Genomic DNA, 22,633 nt, shown 5'->3' with positions numbered 1-22,633 from the left:
AAGAAACCAGACAGTTAACAGCCTTAATGTTAGAAAAAAAGACTTTGAACAGAATGCTGTTATACTAGCTGGTCTATTATAATATGTTCAAAGCAATCTATATCTTTTTGTTTTTATCAATAAAGTTTGAATTGTTGAACACTAACACTTCAAACGTCTCACAAATACGTTGTTACATGTGGCTGTAAATGTAATAAAAATAGACTGACTACATATTTGTAAGGAACCATTTAATTTCCACGTAACAGGTTGCATGTCTACAGTGTAGCTGTCATATTTGCAATGTTGACCCATACAATTTAATTGAATATAACAAAGTGCTTTTTTAAGTTTAACAATGCCCTGGCACAGAAAATTTAAATCATGTGCTGAGAAACTTTTCTATTGACTTAAAGGCCTCCTATGTCCCGAGTGATCCAATAAGAAGTAGAGCTAAATATGACTGTTCACCCCTTATATCTTGTAAATGTATTCTGGATAGGTTTCTGTGACCACACGTCATTAGTTCTGGCCTTAAATACACATTTATGACATGTTACATGTATGGAAGGACATGTCCACAGGAAGGACATTGGTTGTGTCCAAAGTCAAGTGAGTAAAACGGAGTCAAAAATGAGAACAAAATAAAATTTGTTGATCAGTGTTACTGAGGTGGTGGTTACAATTAGATTAATGAAGGGGTGCTGAGAAGTGTAACAATTTATTGTCAACCAGCAGACCAGTATCATACAGTCCTGAAACCACATCTAAAATGTGTTTGATCACTTGGGACCAGGCATTGCCTGATGACAGATTTTAAAGTACAACCGTGGAATAAAAAGTCATGGTACAAGCTGCTTGTCAAAAACCAAGTGGATCACTCAGATTGTGTGACAACTCTCTTGAGTTGGTATGAGCCGTCAGTCAGCTGTGAAATGTCACAGAACATCGTGAAACTGTCACAATCTCATACCATCACATGCCTGCGCATGACTGGGTTTCCGAGCCTTAGGCCCTGGTCAGACTTGGTATTAACAGGGTTCCAACATCTGGATATCAAATTTAAGGACCTCCGCTGTGATTAGATCACTGAGGACAGATGTAAATAACAGGTATGAACAGGGTCTTAGTCTCTTCTGTTTGGAGGCTTTGAGATTGTGATAACTCAACACTGAAGGTTCAGTCAGTACAGACTGGCATTGTCAGTATTTAACAGGAGATAAAAGATTCAGAACACTCATGATTCTACAGCATTGGCAGGTCAGCAAACTGGGAGCTTCTACATTTCAGCATAGACTTGTTCCTGACAAATACGTCTCCCTGCCAGTGGTGTTTGAAATGAGTGAGGAACTCATTGGGAGGTGAGCGCTTAGTCTTCAATGGAGCGGACGTATTTCTTGTAGGCTGCTTCATCCATGAGAGTGTCCAGCTCAGTGGGGTTGGCAATGGTCATCTTCATCAACCAACCTGTAGTTAATATAAGGCAGATATATTAGATATGCATCAAGGTCCATGCATCACAGTATTTCAACTCAATTTTTATCATAAGTGATATATTTAATATCAACAAACTACAATTGGTTTTCTACATTTCAACTTCTTGACATCTTGCAGTGTATGGAAGCGCATTGGATTAATTTGTGGAAAAAAAAGAAATCATTTTTTTCTGAGTAATTCATTTTTTTTTTCTTCTGTTTTTCTGACTATTTTTTCCCCCCTGTTTTTCTGTCTAATGTCTGTCCTTGCAAGTGACTCCCATAGACCTATGGTGACTCCTGCTCGCACATATAGTGGTATGCAAAAGTAAATGTTCATGATTTCCCAATATAAATCATTGGTTGTTTGGATAAGAAATTTCCGCTAAATATATCATATAGGATACAAAAACAGTGATATGAATACTCAAACAGACCAAAAATTAATTACTCAGAAAAACAGAAATAATTACTCCAATGCGCTTCCATAGCAGTGCACAACAAATGCATTACTAATGCTATGATGTGGCTTTTGCACTCCTGATACTTGCCTCACTGTACTGGCTAACAGTATCTTTTAGGATCGATTGAAGTCTGAAAGTTTGTTTTTAAGGGTTTTCAACCGCTTTCTATTTGTGTGTATGTGTCTGCATGTGAGTGAGATGAGCAGCAGGTGTGTGTGATAGAGTGAATAAGATGTGTGTGTGAGTCTAGGTGGATCCTGGGAGCTGATTGGTCCTGAACAGGAGGTACCGCTACAACTGTAGCACCTTAATGTTGTTTATATTGTTACCTTTATTTTTAAGAGCCAATTGTGACTGTTATACCCAAATGTTGGTGTTACTGTAACTGTAACCTTTTTGCCCTGTACGCAAATTGTATTGTACCTGAATGTTGGTGGTTTTGTTACTTACCTTTTCAGCACAAAACTAGCAGCCATTTCATTAAATAAGTGTAAGTTTGGGCTGCTACAGAAACGTGTCAGCACAAGATGTTGGTCTCATTAAAAAAAGGCCTTTACCTTATACATTTAACAGGCTTTCAAGAAAAACAACAATGTACATTTTATAGCAATTATACACAAAAAACCCATCATTTTTTGTCAAGAGTTTTCCTGAATGTTACACTCTGGACCTAAAAAATAAACTTTGAATGTGTGATATTTTAGGCATTTGTTTTCACATGTAGCATGAAGATGGTTAGTGCAGGTTACTTAGTTAAAGTTAAAATGTATTTATCATTTACCATACTCATGCAAGTGACTGTTTCTATGTGGTGTTGCATTACTGCCCTCTGCTGAACTATTCAAAAGAATAATTAAAAAAATTAATTTCAGTGCTCTAGTTTTAGTCATTAAAACACAGTTTCGAGCAGTAAGACTGCAGTAACCATATTTTAGAAGGTAAAAAAATGTTATTGAAAAACTGTGGAGATGATATTTCACAATTGTGTCACAATTCATTAACAGTACATGTACACTACATGTACAGCACTGTGTGTGTTTTATGTGCGTGTTTGTGCATTTACCGTCTTGGTAGCAGGATTTGTTGACAAGACTAGGATTTTCTGCCAGTCGTGTATTGACCTCTACAACTTCTCCAGTCAGAGGGGAATAAAGTTCACTGGCTGCTTTCACACTTTCCAACGCTCCAAACTCATCTGTGATTATTTTTTAAAGAAGAAGTGAAGAATAAATAAATTCATATTAAAGTTTAAGTCCTTTCAAGGGAATGGTAAATTACAGTATATTGAGTTAAAGACAGGAACATTAGTTTAAGGCTTGACGTAACATTAAAACTGAAATGACTGGCTCTGGAACAATCTGTAAAGCTCTCAATTTCCTTAATCCCAGTGGCCATCAGACAAGACAGTACCTTCAGTACCTTCATTTATTCCCTCTAGAACATTAATTAAATTAATTATCATTATATGTTAAATTGCTGTGTTTGCTACTTATACAGTTTGGCATTTCATTTATTTAATTATTTTTATATTTTATTGACTAAAAAAAACATAGAATTATAAAATGAATTCATTAGCTAATTGACTATCAGTAAGTAGACACATCAATGTTCTTTTTGCTCAAAATCTCTTGAACTCAATAATACAATATAGTAATATACAGGACAGTGGCCCGTTCTCAATCTCTATATAAAATACGATCATTGCAATTGGAACAGCAGCAGCAGCAACAACATTTCCTTGTTGTAGTGTTTGAATGGTGAGTGACACCAAGCACTTAAGCCTCATTACTGCCACCTACAGGAGTGTTGATAGATGAACATATAAAATACTTTTAATAAATGCATATGTATTTTTTAGGGCTGCCAAAAGATTAATTACTATTCATAAATATGCCAGAAAATTCACTTTTTCTCTTTATATTGTTAGATAATAGATATATTACAGCAGTGTAATATGTATGTGTGTATACATATATATTTATTTATTTACATATTATATTTAAAAACAAAATAAAGCTTTGTTTAAAATTTCTGATGTGAAAAAAGAGTTACAAATTCATACCTTCCTGTGCGAGTTGTTTCCCAACCTCTGGCAGTTCACAGTAAACTACATCTCCCAGAGCCTCCTGCAAGTGTCAACAAAACAGCCATTATTATAGGAACAACATATAATTTATTATGTATGTGTGTGTGTGTGTGTGTGTGTGAGAGAGAGAGAACAACCATGACTGATGAGACTTGAAGCTATTATGGCTCATTGTTAGAAATAAGTCTTTAGGATTCAAAAACTCCTGAGTAGTGTGGAGATATAAACACAGTGTATAAACACAGTGAATGTGATCCAATTTAAAAACTTAAAACGAGCTCTGAATTATTATAGAAATTCATGCAAGAAGGAGCTACATCTGGCATCTTACTATTTGAAGATGCCATCGGAATATTTACTATAAACTAATGCAAGGATTTAAAAACAACAACAAAAAACAGGACATAAGACAATCAAAAGGTAAAACAATTAAACTCAAGTTTTAAAACATTCTGGATCCATTATTCTCAAGAAATAATTTTAATAGTGATATTGTTTGCAGAAGTCAAGTCAAGTCAAGTCAAGTTTATTTATAAAGCACATTTAAAAACAACCTCAGTTGAACCAAAGTGCTGCACAGTTATTTGAATACAATATAATCACACACAATATGATAATAAATAAAAACAATAAAGGAATAGTAAGAGCTCAGTTTAAAACAAAAACTAAAATTAGAATTAAAAACAAATAAAAGTAAAAAGAAGAAGTGATGAAATGTTTGCTGACATTAGCTCAACACACTGTGAACCCATAATTACTTTCAATAGCTCTTGTGTGCTGAAGTTCACAATATATTCCATGAACTAAACAATCAAATACATGTACTCCAAAACAGTAGAGGGAGCTCTCTAGAGAATAAATGTATAAAGGCAACTACACCTGCAAGTTCCACTTCAAGATCTAAGGGGGACATTGCGATTGGACCTTAATGTAAGTGTAGTCTTGAGTAAACTCACTAACAATAGACTTACTTGTGCAAAGTTGCTGATACCGACGGTACCAACTCCGCTGTCTTCCACTCGAATCCATTCGTGCTTGTCAGTGAATTTAAGTGCTGCACCAAAAAAACAACAACACAACAAAGTGAGAACATACACAGCTTCCCAATACAGCTTTAAATGTGATTATTTACAGTCAGTTTGACAACTACGGAATAAAAATAAAACACACACACAATTATTCTCAGATATGTAGTTCTGTCTTATTAGGGACCATGTTATGGTCTCTATGAGGACAACATAGAGACCCCCCCGCACGCACACACGCGCACACACGCACGCACGCACACGCACGCACGCACACACACACGCACACACGCGCACGCGCACACACACACACACACACACACACACACACACACACACACACACACACACACACACACACACACACACACACACACAGAAGCTACAGTAAATGTCACATAACAAGCAACACAACAACAGCGATAAAATACCTGCTGCTAACCGTCCAGACGATGAGAGCGTTCTCCGGATGTAAATGTTACACGCCGAGAGTCTCAGTAAAGGCACCGCTGAGGCAAAGTTAGAAGACAAGGAGCGGAGCAGACCGCAGGCAGCCATCTTTGTCGCTTAATGTTGACGAGAGCGCGCTGGACTTTTTCTTTGTGGCGTATTGGAGGCAACCGTGGCGCTCTACTGCCTCCCACTGGTCAGGATGCCAGGTTATTGTATTTTACGTAGATTTGGCGTATATACACAATATATATACTACTATATTTTTAATACACATTTATAATAAATATAGAATTATAGTCTAGTGGCTCCTGCTTTTCACTATTTTTAGGAACAATAAAGAGGAAGTTGTTGGCTCTGTTTTCTCAGGTAATTGTGTTTAAAGTGACATCTTCCACTGGTCAGTCATATTTACAAAAACAATATGTGTTAATTATTATTGATAACTCCACAATTAAGTGTCCAGCATGAAATATTCAGGAAGGTTTATGTGCAGAAATTTGACAACCCCCTTAAGTATGGGTGTGTCAGTTACTTGCTTTAAAATAAAAATAATGTTGTGTTTGTTGCCTTTGAACTTTACAATAGGCCAAGCTTTATGGAAGCCACATTCTTGCTCCCCTCTGGTCCTATGGCAGCACAAAGTGGACAAACCAGCCAGAGCATATGTATTTCATGTTTTGATGCAGAAGTTTAGGTTGTGGTATGTGAAGGCCGCTGTAGTTCCCTCACTTGGGAAAAGGAGGGGTGCTTCAGTCATATCAGTAAAGGTCCCTAAATCTTACACACTGGACCTTTAAGTCCAAATTAAATTAATTTAAAGGGGACATATTATGCAAAACCAACTTTTCAATCATTTTAATACTTATATTTGGGACACTGGAGGCCCTATCAGTAGGCAAAGTGTGAAAAAATGACTCAGTCATGGTTTTGTGGTCTGCCTCAGTCTAAGTACGGAAGATACCCGCGATGTTGACTTCCGCGGGGTATCTGATGTCATATTGTGCCTTTCACCGCGAATGTTGCCACCCTACCTGGAAGTTTACTTCCTTGTTGTCTAGCGTTCCACCTTGTCCCTATAAAATGCAAGTGAACATTTGAATACACAAAGGGACCTGGTATCTTGTGTTAGAAAAAGCTCTAGCTCTGAGACAAAGAAATTGAATTTGCCATTACAATCCTCTCTCTTTACTTCACCAAAGTCATCCTCCCAAAGCTGTCTAATTCCTTGTAGTGATTGTGGGTAGATGTTGCAAATATGATTATAAAGAACTGAAATTGCGCCTCTTTCATGTGGTGGTAAAGAGAGAAGATTATCAATAGCATTATCAAAAGGAACATTTGGAAAGGACAGAATGTTTTTGGAAAGTGACCCTCATGGACAGGGTGATATGCCTTCTAAATTGTGACCAAATCTTTATTGAATTGAGGACAATTGGGTTAGAAAAGAGTTTGCTTATGACAGTTGGAGGGGAAGGAGACAAATGACTGAACCAAGGTGGACTGGACAGCTTGCACACTCAAGGTGTATCCAGGCCCCACTCCTGTCTGGGTGATTATTCTTACTCCAGAATAGCATTTTCTGGATATTACAGGCCCAGTAATAGTAGATGAAATTGGGCAAGGCCAGACCAGCAAGTCTCATAGGCTTTTTAATCCTGCGTGATTTACCATTTACCATTTTCCAAATGAAGGAGGCTATGCAATTGTCCAATATTTTAAAGAACTTTTTCCTAATCAGAATGGGTATGATTTGGAAAAGGAAAATACATGTCACACGACCAACTATGGATAGAGGCAAACTTGACTATCTTGCCATATCTAGTTTACACCTGTCCAGGAGCACGGCAAAGTTCTATATAAATAGCAGAGAAAAAGTGGGAGGGATTTCTACCTAAATATTTAAATATTTTCTTAATGCAGCCATAGAACGGAAGTTCCAATTAACGCTGTTTTTTGGTGTGTATCTGCCATTATCTCTTTTATGAAGCCACTGAAGTTTTGAAACAAACAGTTCAACCATTACTGAGAATGCTGGGTTTTATTGTAATCTCGGGCTCAGCGAGATGAAAAAACCCGTTCTCATTACGTAAACAGCATTTCTCCTGAACAGCAAATCCTCCTGCTCCGGGCACATCCTTTTGCGTACATTGTACCGCAGAAGAAGAAGCATGTCCGTTGTGGAGGAGTTTCACTTGAGACAGTGTCTTCTGACTCTGGGTCTGACTCCGGGTCAAAGGCGTAAAAGGGACTGCGGTGGGGAGTCGTGACGAAGCCATTTTTAAACATTGTTAAAACATCAGAACAACATTTTGATAATGAGTAGGAGTGCATCCATTGTTCCAGCTTGATTGAGAGGAAATATCTCACTCTGAAGATTAATTTTGTAGATATTTGTGATACTTTACCAAATTGATTCGGATTTGGAGAATTGGAGGAACTGAAGTAACAGGGTTAGAAGTGTACAATAAGCAGTCTTCGGCAGAGAGGGATCGTTTGTGAGTTAGTCCATTTCGTACTATCACAGAAAAATCATTATATTGCCTAAGGGCAATAGCTAACAGTTCAATCGCGATGGCAAAAAGCACAGGCGAAGGCGGACAGCCTTGAGGGGTGCCTCTACCAAATGAGAAATATTCAGACTACTGGCCATTAGTAATCACACCAACCAAGGGTTGAGCATATAAAAGCTTAATCCAGGATATAAAGGATTCATCAAATACAAATTGTCTGAGTGTTGAGAACAGATATGACCACTCAACTTCGGTCAAATGCCTTTTTAGCATCAAGCAAGATCACCATTTCAGGAACAGAAGCTGATGGGAGTACACAATATTCAACATATTTGAACTAGAGTATCTGTAAACCTGTTTAAGCTGTAGATATTATTTGTGGCACTAATTTCTCCAGTCTAAAAGCTAAGATTTTGGACAGGATTTTATATTCAACATTTAATAGAGAGATAGGACAATATGAGGTGCACTGGAGCGGATCTTTGCCCTTTTTAAGGATGAGTGTAGTTGCAGCTTGACAGAATAGGTGGAAGATGTCCAGATGACAAGGATTCATTAAACATGGCTTGGAGTAATGGAGACAATTCAGGAGCAAACTTTTTATAAAAGTCTCAGGTGAAGCCATCTGGGCCAGGAGTTTTGTTCTGGCCAAAAATTAACCCAGCCGACACGGAGAAGTTGCAGCAGGAGGTAGCAGCTCAAGCCGCAGCTATCCAACATCAGGAGCGACAACTCTCCGCCATGGCTGTAGCACTCCAGCAGTCATCGGAGCATTACAGTTGACAGCTGGAGTCTCTGAGCAGGCAGCTCCAACAGCTCGTTCAGGTCCAGCAACCACCAGAGCTTTCTCCACCAGCCCACCCACCTGTGTCCTCTGGTGCTGGTTTCGAACCTCGCCTCAGTGCCCCAGAACAATTCTCTGGAGCCCCAGGTACCTACTGATTGTTTCTGACTCTGTGTTCATTGATATTCGAACTTCAGCATCTCACCTACCCCACCGAGAGATCCCGAGTAGCATTCATGGTCACTCAGCTCACTGGACGGGCTTGGGATTGGGGCACGGCGGTGTGGGAGAAGCAGTCTACTCTCTGTTCTTCGATTAAGGCGTTTTCGGAGGGGTTGAGGAAGGTTTTCGATCACGATCGAGAGGCTGCACGGGGACTTTTCAAACTGACCCAAGGCAGACAACATCAAGGACGAATTGGCGGCCCAAGACCCCCCGGCAGGGCTCCTGTCCATTGAAAGACAGGGCTCACCAGTGTTATGACCCTGGGTCATAATGAATTTGAGTTTGCCTGTTCTGCTGTTATTTCTGTTCTGCTGTTGTTCCTCCCTGCCTGAGGGTGGTGCTACTACCCTCTGTGTCTCTTTTCTTAGGTGCAGGTACTGACTGCTGATTGGAGGAGGAAGATTGGGAGCAGGATAAAATGGCCGCCGCTTGAGCTGTTCCCCCTTCTCTTGGCCCCACTCCCAACAGCACCATGGTTTTGTTCTGTCTAAGAGTATTTTGTATTTATTGTCCAGCAATGCAGGTAGCGGTAAGGGTGGGTAGCTCTTTTCTTTAAAGCTCTTTTTATCCTGTTTATTTTATAGGGAGTCAGGTCAGAAACCTGTATTTTATTTCATTTACTTTTGATAGGGAAGTTAAGTTGGGTTATAGATTGTTTTGTTTGTTGTTTTGAGCGATGCTCACCCTGACGAGTTGCTACCATGTTGTTTTGGAGTATTACAATAAATGACTGTTTGTGAGCTCCAGCCTTGTGGCCTTGGTCGTCCTTGGGAGTGGGGAAAGAGGGGAGCAACGTTTCATTGTTATGCACGGTTCCCCTAGGCCGGTCGTAACATGAATTGGGGGCTCGTCCGTTCTTTCTCGGTTCGATGGCGTTGTATAGGCTATGTTTGTTTATTTCTCTTTGGCGATCTCTAAGTGTCTTTTTGTGGTAATTAAATTTTTTTTTTTTTAAAATGGAGTTTAAGTTGGAAGACTTTGTGGCTAATCCAACAATAGAGGTGTTAGAAAAATGTAGAAAAATAGATTTGATACTCATTGCCAATTCTTTTGATGTGCATGTGCTTCCTAATACAAAGAAAAAGGAGTTACGGGATCTCCTCCATAAAAAACTGAGTGAAAGGGGATTGATTAGTGAGCCAGCTCCCACAGTTGGAGTTGAGCTGGGCGATCTGGCTGGTATTCCTGCCCCTCTCCCAAACCTCCAGTCCCAAGCTAGCATGACTGCAGAGGAGTTGAAGCTTACACTGCGTATAAGGGAGGTGGAGGTGAGACACCGGGAGTTGGAGGTGGAAGCCATGCACCTAAAAAGTGAAGGCTCTGGAGTTAGAGCGGGAAGCCGCTATAGCTGCCAGTCCTTTATCCATGCAGACGTCAATGGTAAATCCCCATGACAACTTTGATGTGAGCAGGCATATTGCACTAGTTCCTCCTTTCAGAGTGTCTGAAGTGGATTCATTTTTTTATGCTTTTGAATGTATCGCTATTACACTACATTGGCCAAAGAGTGTGTGGCCTCTTCTGCTCCAATGTAAGTTGGTTGGAAAGGCACAAGAGGTGTGTAACTCCCTGACTATTGAAGAGGGCCGTGATTATGATACAGTGAAAGCCACTGTCCTTCGAGCCTATGAATTAGTACCAGAAGCATTTAGACAAAAATTTAGGAACTGTGGAAAAACTGCCAATCACACTTATGTTGAGTTTGCCAGAGAGAAAAGCACTCTGTTCGACAAATGGTGCCAGGCCAATAAGGCATCGACTTTTGCTAACATGCGGGAACTCATTTTGCTAGAGGAATTTAAAAATCATCTCCCTGAGAAAATTGTTATTTACCTGAATGAGCAAAAAGTCACGTGTCTCACTAATGCAGCTGTACTGGCCGATGAGTTTTTGTCAACACACAAGAGTGTTTTTTCTCCCCCAGCATATCATGATCCGGTCTCTATAGGTCGAAGCATTAGATCACCCAGGAGTCCCCGTCGTAATCCCACTGCAGCTACTGGAGACACTGAGAAACGTGAGTGTTTCTATTGCCATGAGCAGGGTCACCTCATCGCCTTGTGCCCCAATCTTAAAAGAAAAGAACAATCTGAGAATGTCAAAACACCATTCCCAATCAATTTCATACACACCAGACCACATCTCACGCGTAGTGTGGATGTGGTAGATGAGATTGATGAGGATTTTAAACCCTTCGTTACACAAGGTTCTGTTTCTCTTGAGGGTGAGGATAAACCGGTACTGATCACTATCCTGCGGGATACCGGTGCAAAACAGTCTCTTATGTGTGATAGTGTTCTCCCCTTTTCAGCTCGGTCTTACTGTGGTTATGACATTGTAGCATGGGGAGTTGAGCTAAGTGCTGTGCGTGCCCCCTTACATTTCATTTATTTATCCTCTAGTATTGTGTCGGGAAAATTCTAAATTGCTGTAAGACCCCAGTTGCCGATAGCTGGTATTGATCTAATCCTTGGAAATGATTTGGCTGGTGGACAGGTTTTCCCGTCTCCAGAGTTAATTGAAAACCCAATTTCAGATTTGTGTTTTTCGGACAGCGATGCACCTGACTTACCTCCTTTGTTCCTTGTGTGTGCTGTAACCCGTGCTCAGGCCCGAAAACTTGGAGACTTGGTGGATCTGAGCGACACCTTTTTAACTACCTCCGACCCCACCAGTTTTCTTCCAGAGGTTAAAGAGAATGTTGTTGTGGAGATTCATCCTGATGATAAAACTCTGACACTTCCAATAGACAGAATACATCTGATTAATGCACAGAAAACTGATCCTACTTTGCCTCCTTGTTTTTCTTGTGTAACAGGTCCAACGTGTGATAAATCTGTGTCCTACTTTATAGATGAGGGTGTTTTGATGCGCCACTGGTCCCCTCGCCCTGGTCCATCGCATGATTCTGTGACTCAAGTTGTAGTGCCACAACTGTTTCATTCTCAGGTGCTATATTTAGCTCATGACCATAGCATGTCCGGCCATCTAGGTATCAGGAAAACCTACAGTCGTATCCTCCGTTATTTCTTTTGGCCTGGACTTAAATCAGATGTTGTTAAATTTTGTCGTTCATGCCACACCTGTCAAGTTTCAGGAAAACCGAATCAAGTGATCCCTGTAGCTCCGTTGAAGCCAATCCCTGCTGTTGGAGAACCGTTTGAGCATGTTCTTGTAGACTGTGTGGGTTATTGCCTAAATCAAAGTCTGGAAATCAGTTCATACTCACTGTAATGTGTGCTGCAACGCGTTACCCTGAAGCTCTCCCGTTGCGTTCATTAAAAGCTCGTGCCATTGCAAAAGCACTTGTCAAATTCTTCTCCATATTTGGCCTTCCCAAGCGCATCCAGAGTGACCAAGGAACACATTTTATGTCCAAAATCTTCGCCCAGGTCATGTCAGAACTAAATGTGAGTCACCATACTTCCAGCGCTTATCATCCTGAGAGTCAGGGGGCATTAGAGAGATTTCATCAAACCCTAAAAAGCATGCTTCGCAAATATTGTACTGAGACAAACCGTGAGTGGGATGAGGGGTTGCCCCTGTTGTTGTTTGCTGTCCGTGAAACTTTGCAGGAGTCCTTAGGGTTCAGTCCAGCTGATTTAGTGTTTGGCCACACTGTGCGTTGCCCTTTACGCCTGTTGCGAGAGAAATTTCTGTTAAGCAAACCTAGTTCTAGTGAAAACATTCTGGACTACGTTAGCTCCTTTAGGGAGAGACTGCATCACGCTTGTGATTTGGCCCGTGATTCACTCTCCACTGCTCAGTCCAAAATGAAAACAAATTTTGACAAAAAATCTGTTGCGCGGATCTTCTCTCCCGGTGACCGCATACTAGTTCTCCTACCCCTGGTCTGTTCTGGTCTGCAGGCAAAGTTTTCCGGCCCATATGTTATCGAACGTAAACTCAGTGATACCAACTATGTAATCCACACTCCCGATCGCAGAAAAAAAACTTGTGTATGTCATATCAACATGCTGAAGATGTATGTTGACCGTGAGAAAAGTGTTCTGCCTCCCATAGTTACACCTGTTGCCACAGTGTCTGTTGCACAGCCACCATATGATCCCAGTGATGATGGGCTGAATGACAGACGCAGCTATTTTTCATGTGCACGCCTTCGAAATTCAGAAATCCTGTCAAATTTAGAGGCACATTTGGCGCACCTGTCTGACTCTACCAGGTCTGATATTAGTAGGCTCATACTAAATTATCCGATCCTCTTCGGTGACATTCCCACTCAAACTAATGTATTATGTCATGATATTGATGTGGATGATCACCCGCCAATAAAGCAGCATGCCTACAGAGTTCACCCAACAAAACGTTCAGTAATGCAGCAGGAGGCAACATATCTTGTTGAAAAAGGTTTTGCTCTCCCAAGCAATAGCCCATGGAGCTCTCCTTCACTGTTGGTTCCAAAATCCGATCAGATCCCACGTTTCTGTAATGATTATCGAAAGGTGAACGCCATTACCAAACCTGACTCTTTTACACTTCCTCGCATGGATGACTGTGTTGATCGGGTGGGTTCAGCCAAGTACGTTACCAAACTAGATCTGTTAAAAGGATATTGGCAGGTCCCCCTGACCCCACGTGCCTCTAAGATAAGTGCATTTGTTACTCCAGACAGTTTTTTACAGTACACAGTCATGCTATTCGGACTGAGAAATGCTCTGGCCACTTTCCAGAGGCTCATGAACACTGTCCTTTCTGGACTGAGCATATGAAAACCCTTTCTGAGATTTTTGATCGCTTGTGCAGAGCCTCCCTCACACTCAATCTGGCCAAGTGTGAGTTTGGGAAGGCTGTTGTTACTTATTTAGGTAAGGTGGTGGGACAAGGTTGTGTCTGTCCTGTGACTGCTAAGGTGCAGGCCATTATAGATGTCCCAGCTCCCCAAACGCGCCGTGAGCTCCGCCGTTTCTTGGGGATGGCCGGGTATTATCGTGGGTTTTGTAAAAACTTCTCAGACATAGTGGCCCCGTTGACGAGCTTAGTGAGCCACAAAAGTCCTTTCCAGTGGTCAGAGAAGTGTCAGTTTGCTTTTGAAGCTGCTAAAGCTCTTCTCTGTAGTGCTCCTGTACTCGCTGCCCCGGACTTTGCACGTCCTTTTAAACTGGAGGTGGATGCCAGTGCGCTTCGCACAGGTGCAGTGCTCCTACAGGAGGATGCACGGGGCATCGACCATCCAGTCTGTTACTTTTCCAAAAAGCTCAAAAAGCACCAACTACATTACAGCACAATTGAAAAGGAGGCTTTGGCCTTACTATTGGCATTGCAACACTTCGAAGTGTATCTTGGGTCTAACCCTGAACCGACCGTTGTTTTTTCCGACCACAATCCGCTCGTGTTCTTAACTCGGATGCAGAATAGCAACCAACGCCTCATGCGTTGGTCCTTATTGCTTAAAGACTTTAATGTTGATATTCGTTACAAAAAAGCATGTTGTTCATGCATGCTGCATGTTGCAGCTGGTTGTTTGCCTTACTGTCCGCTGTCCGTGTTGCCAGGTAACAGATTGCGTTGCTCCACACCGCGCCGACTGTGATTGCCTGACCGGTATGTAGCACAGTGATTTTAGCTTCCTCCTCCAGCCACTCGTAAGTTGCTAATATCTGTTCTTTTATTGTAGGGTAAAGATACCTGTGTGGTGGCATAACAACCACTAACCGGCAAGGAATCGCTGCTGCTTTGCCTTGCCGCTTAATTGCCTCACTGCTGCACTGTTTGCCTCACTGCTACACTTGATTGCCCGCTAGCTGCTTTGCTGCTAACTGCTAACAGCTGCGTCGCTTGGCTGCTTATCTTTCGCTTTTAGCCAGCAGGGCATCCTGGGGACATTAGACGCCCTACTTTTAGGCAGCACGCGCCTGTCTATACCCGCTTAGAGTCTGTCCAAGATCAGTTTGGAACACCACAAGATTCCAACAAGATGTGAGTACACGGTGGAACATCACCTATTAAATGCTGGAAAGTCTCTTTGCGCAAAAGCGGAACTTGGCTGCAGCGCAGCTTGGAACTCTCCGCGACATTCTCTTCTCTCTCTTTGAGCAGTTAACTAAAGAGATCTACGGTGGCCCTGAGGTGCAAAACACAAACGCAAATCACAAAACACATCACAAATCAAAAACACAAACGCAAATCAAAAACACAAACGCAAATCAAAAAACACAAACGCAAATCAAAAACACAAAAACATTAACTCAAAACGGAAACACAAATCACACAACGCAAACACAAAAACATAAAACACGAAAACATTAACTCATTAACATTATTTTGAGAACCGGAGGTTTTGCGTTCAATACTATAAACTGAATATTCAGCCTGCATTGGTCTATGAATGTGGGTGATTCGTCTTGTATCTAAACAATATATGAAGAGCTTCTCTTTCAGTTCACGAAATCCTTGTAGCCACAGCAGCTTCTCCAGTCCCGGAGAAGTGCCGTGTCAGAGCACAGTGCCATGACGCACGGCCATTCACAATAACGGCGCACCTTGGAGTGAGACATCGTGGCATGCGGGGCAAATGTATGGCTGGCTACCACCACACACCCAATATTTGAATTAATGCTTTATACAACATGCTTTATGTTTTAAGAATGCTTAATACTCATAATGCTTTATACAATAAAAAGGTAAATAATACACTGTCAGGATTCTATCCTACGACCTTGCCGTATAAGTCCACCTTGTTACCCACTGTACTATCAGTCAGAGCCTACATTTCTGTTGTGTCGCTTTTTTGTTTGCATTTTTTGATTTGGTTTGCGTTGTGAGATAATGTTGTGGTGTTAAACACTTTGGTGTTCGTGTTTTCTGCTTGGGGCTGGATTCAAACTGGGGCTCTCTGTAGCGTGCACTTCTACTTGGGACGGCAGCTCGACCAAGTGAGCTACAGTGAGTTAATGTTTTCGTGTTTTCTGCTTTTGTGTTTGTGTTGTCAGTTAAGGTTTTCGTGTTTTCTGCTTTTGTGTTTGCGTTGTGAGTTAATGTTTTCGTGTTTTCTGCTTTTATGTTTGCGTTGTGAGTTAATGTTTTCGTGTTTTCTGCTTTTGTGTTTGCGTTGTGAGTTAATGTTTTCGTGTTTTCTGCTTTTGTGTTTGCGTTGTCAGTTAATGTTTTCGTGTTTTCTGCTTTTGTGTTTGCGTTGTGAGTTAATGTTTTCGTGTTTTCTGCTTTTGTGTTTGCGTTGTCAGTTAATGTTTTCGTGTTTTCTGCTTTTGTGTTTGCGTTGTCAGTTAATGTTTTCGTGTTTTCTGCTTTTGTGTTTGCGTGGTGAGTTAATGTTTTCGTGTTTTCTGCTTTTGTGTTTGCGTGGTGAGTTAATGTTTTCGTGTTTTCTGCTTTTGTGTTTGCGTTGTGAGTTAATGTTTTCGTGTTTTCTGCTTTTGTGTTTGCGTTGTGAGTTAATGTTTTCGTGTTTTCTGCTTTTGTGTTTGCGTTGTCAGTTAATGTTTTCGTGTTTTCTGCTTTTGTGTTTGCGTTGTCAGTTAATGTTTTCGTGTTTTCTGCTTTTGTGTTTGCGTTGTCAGTTAATGTTTTCGTGTTTTCTGCTTTTGTGTTTGCGTTGTCAGTTAATGTTTTCGTGTTTTCTGCTTTTGTGTTGTGTGATTTGTGTTTCCGTAATGAGTTAATGTTTTTGTGTTTTTGTTTTGCGTTTGTGTTTTTTATTTGCGTTTGTGTTTTTTGATTTGCGTTTGTGTTTTTTGATTTGCGTTTGCGTTGTGAGTTAATGTTTTCGTGTTTTCTGCTTTTGTGTTTGCGTTGTCAGTTAATGTTTTCGTGTTTTCTGCTTTTGTGTTTGTGTTTCCGTTTTGTGTTTTTGATTTGCGTTTGTGTTTTTTGATTTGCGTTTGTGTTTTTGATGTATGTTGTGTTTCCGTTTTGAGTTAATGTTTTTGTGTTTTTGTTTTGCGTTGTGTTTTTTGATTTGCGTTTGTGTTTTTTTATTTGCGTTTGTGTTTTTTGATTTGCGTTTGTGTTTTTTGATTTGCGTTTGCGTTGTGAGTTAATGTTTTCGTGTTTTCTGCTTTTGTGTTTGTGTGTCAGTTAATGTTTTCGTGTTTTCTGCTTTTGTGTTTGTGTTTCCGTTTTGTGTTTTTGATTTGCGTTTGTGTTTTTTGATTTGCGTTTGTGTTTTTGATGTGTGTTGTGTTTTGTGATTTGCGTTTGTGTTTTGCACCTCAGGGCCACCGTAGAGATCAGCTCACTTGATGCATCCGTTATTCCCTTAATTACAGCGCTAGGAAAGAATGAGACCACGGAGTAAAAACAATGAAAAGTACGCTCTTAATCGATCCTCGTCATAAAGATCATTATGTATGTGTCATATATGGATGTGTGGATAAAACTGCGCATAGAAAAAAGGCCTGCACCAGATGAGGGGCACCTTCTATAATTGCAATGCCTTGACTTTAGTGATGTCAGTACACACAGTCCCAGCCATAACAACAAAGTTAGATTTAAAAAAATAAATGAATAAATAGAAATAAATGTTACAAAATTGGCACAATAATTAATTTCGGTTTTTCAGGTTTTTTTTTCCATTTTGAGTAACTTGCCCTTACTTTATGAGTCACCATAATGGTCCTTCAAAAAACCACAGAATGCCCCATTTTTTACCTGAAATTTTCAAAAGCTCCGCATTTTGGGGTCTGTGTTATCTTCATTTTACGGGTCAAATAGGTTTTGCGGCTCCAGATGAATTTTATTTCGGGGAGAGGGGCCAAAAATGGCTCATTTGATAGACGACGCTAACTTCAGCGTCGTCATTTGATAGTAAAGGTTGCCGACCCCTGGTATAGGCAATAGAACACGCGTTTTAAACCTCCCTCCCAAGTGACACAGCGCACATTTCACCGTGAATGTTGCCGCCCCACCAGGCACAGTACTTCAGAGCTCCACCGTAGCTCATCCTTGTCCCTATAAAACAGAGAGTGCAGACAAGTTAGGAAGGAAGAGCGTAGTCATGGCAACACGGAAGGACAAGTGTTATGTTCGTAACTGCACATCCGAGCACAGAGTTTTACACAGACTTCCAGTCTCAGAGGATTCGCGTGTCCAGTGGATACATTTTATTTACGAGGGAAATGTGCCGGATAAAATCACCAAACATCTGTCTGTGTGTTCGCACCACTTCGAACCAGACTGTTTTGTGAACCTCGGCCAGTACAATTCTGGAATGTCCAGAAGATTGCACCTGAACCGGGGAGCAGTACCAACTGTCCGTGGGAAGACTGCAGTGGCACACACTGTAAGTATTCTTTAAAAAACCGCATACTTAATGTGTCTTTGTTCGTGTTACGCTAGCAAATGCCAACTGTGGATAGCTGCATGAGCCCAACAAACGACTGACGTCTTCGTTGTTTTTAGCGACTCGCGTAAACCACGTGCCGTGAAAGTGGAGTCGGTGGAATGTTCTGTGTTGCCGGGGAAATTGTCTGTACGTTCGCATTCTTGTCAGGTATCAACGTTGTATGCTTCGCTGCTAGCATGAGCAGGCACTTAGCTTCCGACCTTAGAAACACTTTTAGTAAGGTATGTTTACTTGATGTTCGTGTAATGCTAGCTAAGACTCACGTCGGTTAGCTGCATGAGCCCAACAAACGTGACCGCACCGTTGTTGTTGCGACGGTCGTAAACTATATGCCGTGTCGGTGCAGCCGGTGGAATATTCTGTATTGTGTTATCAGGTTTGTGTGATTTGATGCTAGTACGAGCATAGACGTGGCCTCCGAGCTAACAAACTGTAGTGGCCTACTACGTTACTTTATGATGATAGCAGGTAGGCACTAAGGATACAGGCATAAAGTATGAGTGTCTATTTGCTTTTGATGCATTGTTTGTCTATTGTCTTCTTATAATTTCATATTAATTAGGTCGATCTCTATATAGTTTCTTGTCACATTATGGTAAGGCATGTATTACATATCACTGCTCTTTGTGTTCAGGCAAGCACATCTGGACTGGTGGAGAGGGTTCATGATGTGGCGTGCCAGACTGACCCACCAACAACACGCTCAATTGGAACACAGCTTTCAATCAAGACTCTACAACCTCATTTCAGAAGCACAGGTTAGTTGACCAGAATGATTGGGTGATTTGATGTCTTCTGCTTGTGAGTGCCAATACGACTGCTTACATTTGTCAATAACAATGTCCGTCTATTTTTAAGGCACACAGATATATTTTCCCACAACTGACGTTGGTGTTGGCACAGCAGCTGTTCCGCCGTTTCCGCCATCTACACCAATAAAGAGACCAAGTAAGAGACGACGCACCGAACTGGAGGAGGTGGGAGAGGAAGAGGATCGTTTAGAAGGCAGTTCCGTTGACACCCAGGTGACACATGATTCCACATATGACCCTGCGGATACCGTGAACGAGTCCGCAAATGTGACGTGAGTTACCAAATCGTTTGACGTACACATGTTCATGCATGTTCCTCTACTTGGCCTTTCATTCATTTGTGTTGAATGTTTTACGTTTTTTGCAGAAAGGAATCGTCTGCACCTGATGATTCAACATTTGACCCTCCAGACACCTTGACAGAGTTAGCAGATGTGACGTGAGTCGCTTGTTCTTTCAACCGAAACAGTTCATTAATCGTTGAACTCCTCTAGTTATTGTAGATCTACTAGGATGGCCTTGACTAATTTTCAATCAATGTTTTGTGTTTATTGCAGAATGGAATATTCTGTCCCTGTCCATAAGACTCCAACATACATTGTGTATGAGAACTGCCTAATGGAGCTGTTTCAGGTGTGCCCTGTGTGTAAGCAGAAATGTGACGTGCGGAGAAGAAGGTTAGGCACATTCCTCTCTGTAGAACAGCGGTGTCTGAATTGCGAGTACTCCAGAAAGTGGAATAGCCAGCCTCTTGTTGGGAGCACTCCTGCTGGGGACCTGGAGCTGTCCATTGCAGTGTATGCCTCTGGTGCCTCTTTCTTCAAGCTTGAAAAGGTATTATATTTTCAACTTTGAATAAAGTAATGGAATAAAGCATATGATGTTGTGAATTTCTGGTATTTCGAGAAAGTAATTAAAATATGGGTGTCCGTCCTGTCCGTTTCTTTCTCCCACAGATCTTCCGGACAATGCAGTTGAAGATGTTTCAATATGACACATTTAGAAGGCTTGCTCGGATGTACATAGAGCCAGCGATTGTGCACAGGTGGAAGATGGCTCAGACTGCCATGTTGGAGCAGCTCAGTGAGCAGCAGAATGTCATCCTTGGTGGTGACTTGAGAGCAGACTATCCAGGTAACATGCAATTCTCTTCCTTGTCATATTAATCTCAAGATGTTTTATATGTTTTATTTATTAAAATATATAATTAATTGCTTTACCTTTGAAGGACATTGTACCAAGTTTGGCAGCTACACCATGATGGACCTGAGGACCAACAGCGTTATCGATTTACAGCTGGTTCAAGTGAGTGACAGCATATCATTAATCTCTGTTGTCGTCTGTTACAGTGTACCTCTTATCAGCTGAAATAATCTATTTTGATCTGATTTCTTAAATAATAAAGAGTAACGAGGTCGGTGGAAGTCACCACATGGAGAAAGAGGGCCTGAAGAGGAGCCTTGCTCTGTTGGAGGAACGGGGTGTTGCTATGGAGAGTATTGTGACGGACCGTCGCCCCCAAATCCAGAAGTTCCTGAGGGAGGCCAATATCACGCATTACTACGATGTGTGGCACATGGAAAAAGGTATTATTCCGTGTCTTATTTTCCACATGATTATTGATGTGCTCATGTCTATTATTAATTTAACTTAGACTGTAGGCTATATAATGTCCACTGTTATTTCAAATAATAAGACGCTAACACTTTTTGTATTATTAGGACTGTACAAGAAACTGTTCAAGATCTCACAGAAGAAGGAGTGCGAGAAACTGAAGAAGTGGCTTCGCAGTATAAAAAACCACATCTACTGGACGGCTGCTTCCTCTACATCGGTGCCAGAGAGAGCAGCAAAGTGGACGTCTATTCTAAACCACGTCCAGGACATCCACACCCACAAAGATCCAGCTTTTCCCCAGTGTTTGCATCCAATCCGCACTTCAAGATGCAAGAGCAAGTGGTTGACAGCAGGTGTGCAAACATTATCATTTGTAGGCAGTGTTAATCTACTTAAAGCTATACTTGCCTTTCTTTTATAATCTTGCTCCTAAGCGCATGGCACGCCAAAGCGTAACTTATTTATTTAATTTATTTTTTATTTATAAAAATATAATATTTTTTTATTTAATTCTCATATTATTACGATAAAAGTATAACCAATTAGTGCTGTAAGACATGCATGTCATTAAAGCTTTAATGAGATTATTAAACTCTTTCTTGTTTTTCACAGGAACACCAGCCTTCTACAGACTGGAGAAGGTACTGACCAACAAGAGAGTGTTGAAAGATGTGCTGAAGCTTAGCCCTCATTCCCAAACATCATCGCTGGAGGCTTTTCACAGCGTCATTCTACGTTTTGCGCCCAAGAATGTTGTCATTCCTTTTCTTGGAATGCTGTGCAGGTAAAGAGGGGCTTTTTTGTCATTACAATTATGCATATGCACATGCAGCCACGCCAATTAAGCCAGGTATGGAGCTAAATGTGTGTAAATCATACATTTAAAATCAAACATTGACACTTGCAGTGCACTCTAATGTTGACATATTAAATACAAAACGGTGATAAAAGGACATCGGAGTCCTTTTTTATTCTTCAAGTTGTTATGAAAGAAGCTGTTTATTTGAAAGTAAATCACTATTGTCTGAATGTTTTTTGGAATGTGTGTTCTCAATCTTATTCAGCATTATATTCTTTTTTTCTCCCAAGACTATACCTGGCGGCCATGCACTTCAACGAAAATACGGTCCGTCCACAGGCAACAACCTCTGATGGTGAGCCGCTGTTCAGGCTCCATTTTCCAAAGTGGAAAAAAGGAGACTGCACAGCACAGCCAGTGAAAGAGAAACCAACCTTCCGTAGGTTTTAAACCTTTTTATTGAAAACCATGTTGAAAAATTAAACGGCCATTGTAAAATGTTTGTAAAATATATTAAGTATAATATAATAAGTTAAACTCTACTAACTTTCTATGTTTTAAATAAATAAACACTATAAAGCAAACACAATATTGAACCTTTTCTTATTGCAGATTACGTGGATGAAATCGTGGATCTGGTGTTTGAGAAGGTTTTTCCAGAGCCTGGTCCATACACAGAGGAGGTTTTGAAAATATCAATTCCTGAGGATCTCTCTGAGCAGTTCGGAAGGCCGGACAAGAAGGAGGTGATAGACGGCTACGTGACGAGGTTCAGTCAAGAGCCGGTCTGAACCCCACAGACCGGCTGGCAGATGGTAACACAACTGAATGTGCATCATTCCACTGCCGCCTGTGGACTTGTTTCAGAGAGACTGAGAATGACACTGAAACGGGTTCCAGTTCCCCAGAACGGCCGGCAACTTCATGTGGCTCTGCAGGGGGAATGGGACAACATCCCCCTGACCAGCGTTGCTGGTGTACCGCTCTGCGTGAAGCTAATGGTGGACACGCGTTATTGAAGTTTGTGAACTTGGATCATCGACCCCCATTGGGTTCTTCCTGCCATTACTCCAGGACTTTTG

At 41.1% G+C, this 22,633-nt stretch overlaps 2 protein-coding genes across 2 annotated transcripts; one reads left to right on the top strand and one right to left on the bottom strand.

Moving 5' to 3' along the window:
• Positions 1-241: 241 nt before the first annotated feature.
• Positions 242-5,590, bottom strand: LOC310930525 (glycine cleavage system H protein, mitochondrial-like). The gene is made up of 5 exons (XM_083893545.1): positions 5,461-5,590; positions 4,976-5,058; positions 3,981-4,044; positions 2,982-3,113; positions 242-1,446 (listed from the first exon to the last, which is right to left on the bottom strand). The coding sequence occupies exons 1-5, from the start codon at positions 5,585-5,587 to the stop codon at positions 1,349-1,351; spliced, it is 504 nt and encodes a 167-aa protein (XP_083749671.1). The 5' UTR covers positions 5,588-5,590; the 3' UTR covers positions 242-1,348.
• Positions 5,591-18,017: 12,427 nt separating this feature from the next.
• On the top strand, positions 18,018-22,580 carry LOC310930523 (uncharacterized protein). The gene is made up of 12 exons (XM_083893543.1): positions 18,018-18,260; positions 18,958-19,081; positions 19,182-19,407; positions 19,503-19,574; positions 19,693-19,969; positions 20,092-20,269; positions 20,364-20,440; positions 20,541-20,721; positions 20,857-21,105; positions 21,365-21,536; positions 21,842-21,990; positions 22,164-22,580. Exons 1-12 carry the CDS (start codon positions 18,189-18,191, stop codon positions 22,340-22,342), a joined length of 1,956 nt encoding a protein of 651 aa, XP_083749669.1. The 5' UTR covers positions 18,018-18,188; the 3' UTR covers positions 22,343-22,580.
• The last annotated feature ends 53 nt before the right edge of the window (positions 22,581-22,633 follow it).

The sequence above is a fragment of the Microchirus variegatus genome (genome assembly GCF_963457635.1).
Source record: "Microchirus variegatus genome assembly, chromosome: 8".
Taxonomy (NCBI): Eukaryota; Metazoa; Chordata; class Actinopteri; order Pleuronectiformes; family Soleidae; genus Microchirus; species Microchirus variegatus.
The sequence above is the reverse complement of the archived record's forward strand: the minus strand, read 5'-3'. Positions and strand labels throughout refer to the sequence as shown.

Bases quoted from the DNA above. Each gene is read 5' to 3' on its own strand.
- LOC310930525 (XM_083893545.1), bottom strand. From the start codon at position 5,587: ATGGCTGCCTGCGGTCTGCTCCGCTCCTTGTCTTCTAACTTTGCCTCA. The intron at 5,059-5,460 runs GTATTTTATCGC...TTTTTGGTGCAG, and splicing joins GTCTGGACGGTTAGCAGCAG to CACTTAAATTCACTGACAAG. The intron at 4,045-4,975 runs GTAAGTCTATTG...TGACACTTGCAG, and splicing joins GTATCAGCAACTTTGCACAA to GAGGCTCTGGGAGATGTAGT.
- LOC310930523 (XM_083893543.1), top strand. From the start codon at position 18,189: ATGTCCAGAAGATTGCACCTGAACCGGGGAGCAGTACCAACTGTCCGT. The intron at 19,408-19,502 runs GTGAGTTACCAA...CGTTTTTTGCAG, and splicing joins AACGAGTCCGCAAATGTGAC to AAAGGAATCGTCTGCACCTG. The intron at 21,537-21,841 runs GTAAAGAGGGGC...TTTTCTCCCAAG, and splicing joins TTTCTTGGAATGCTGTGCAG to ACTATACCTGGCGGCCATGC.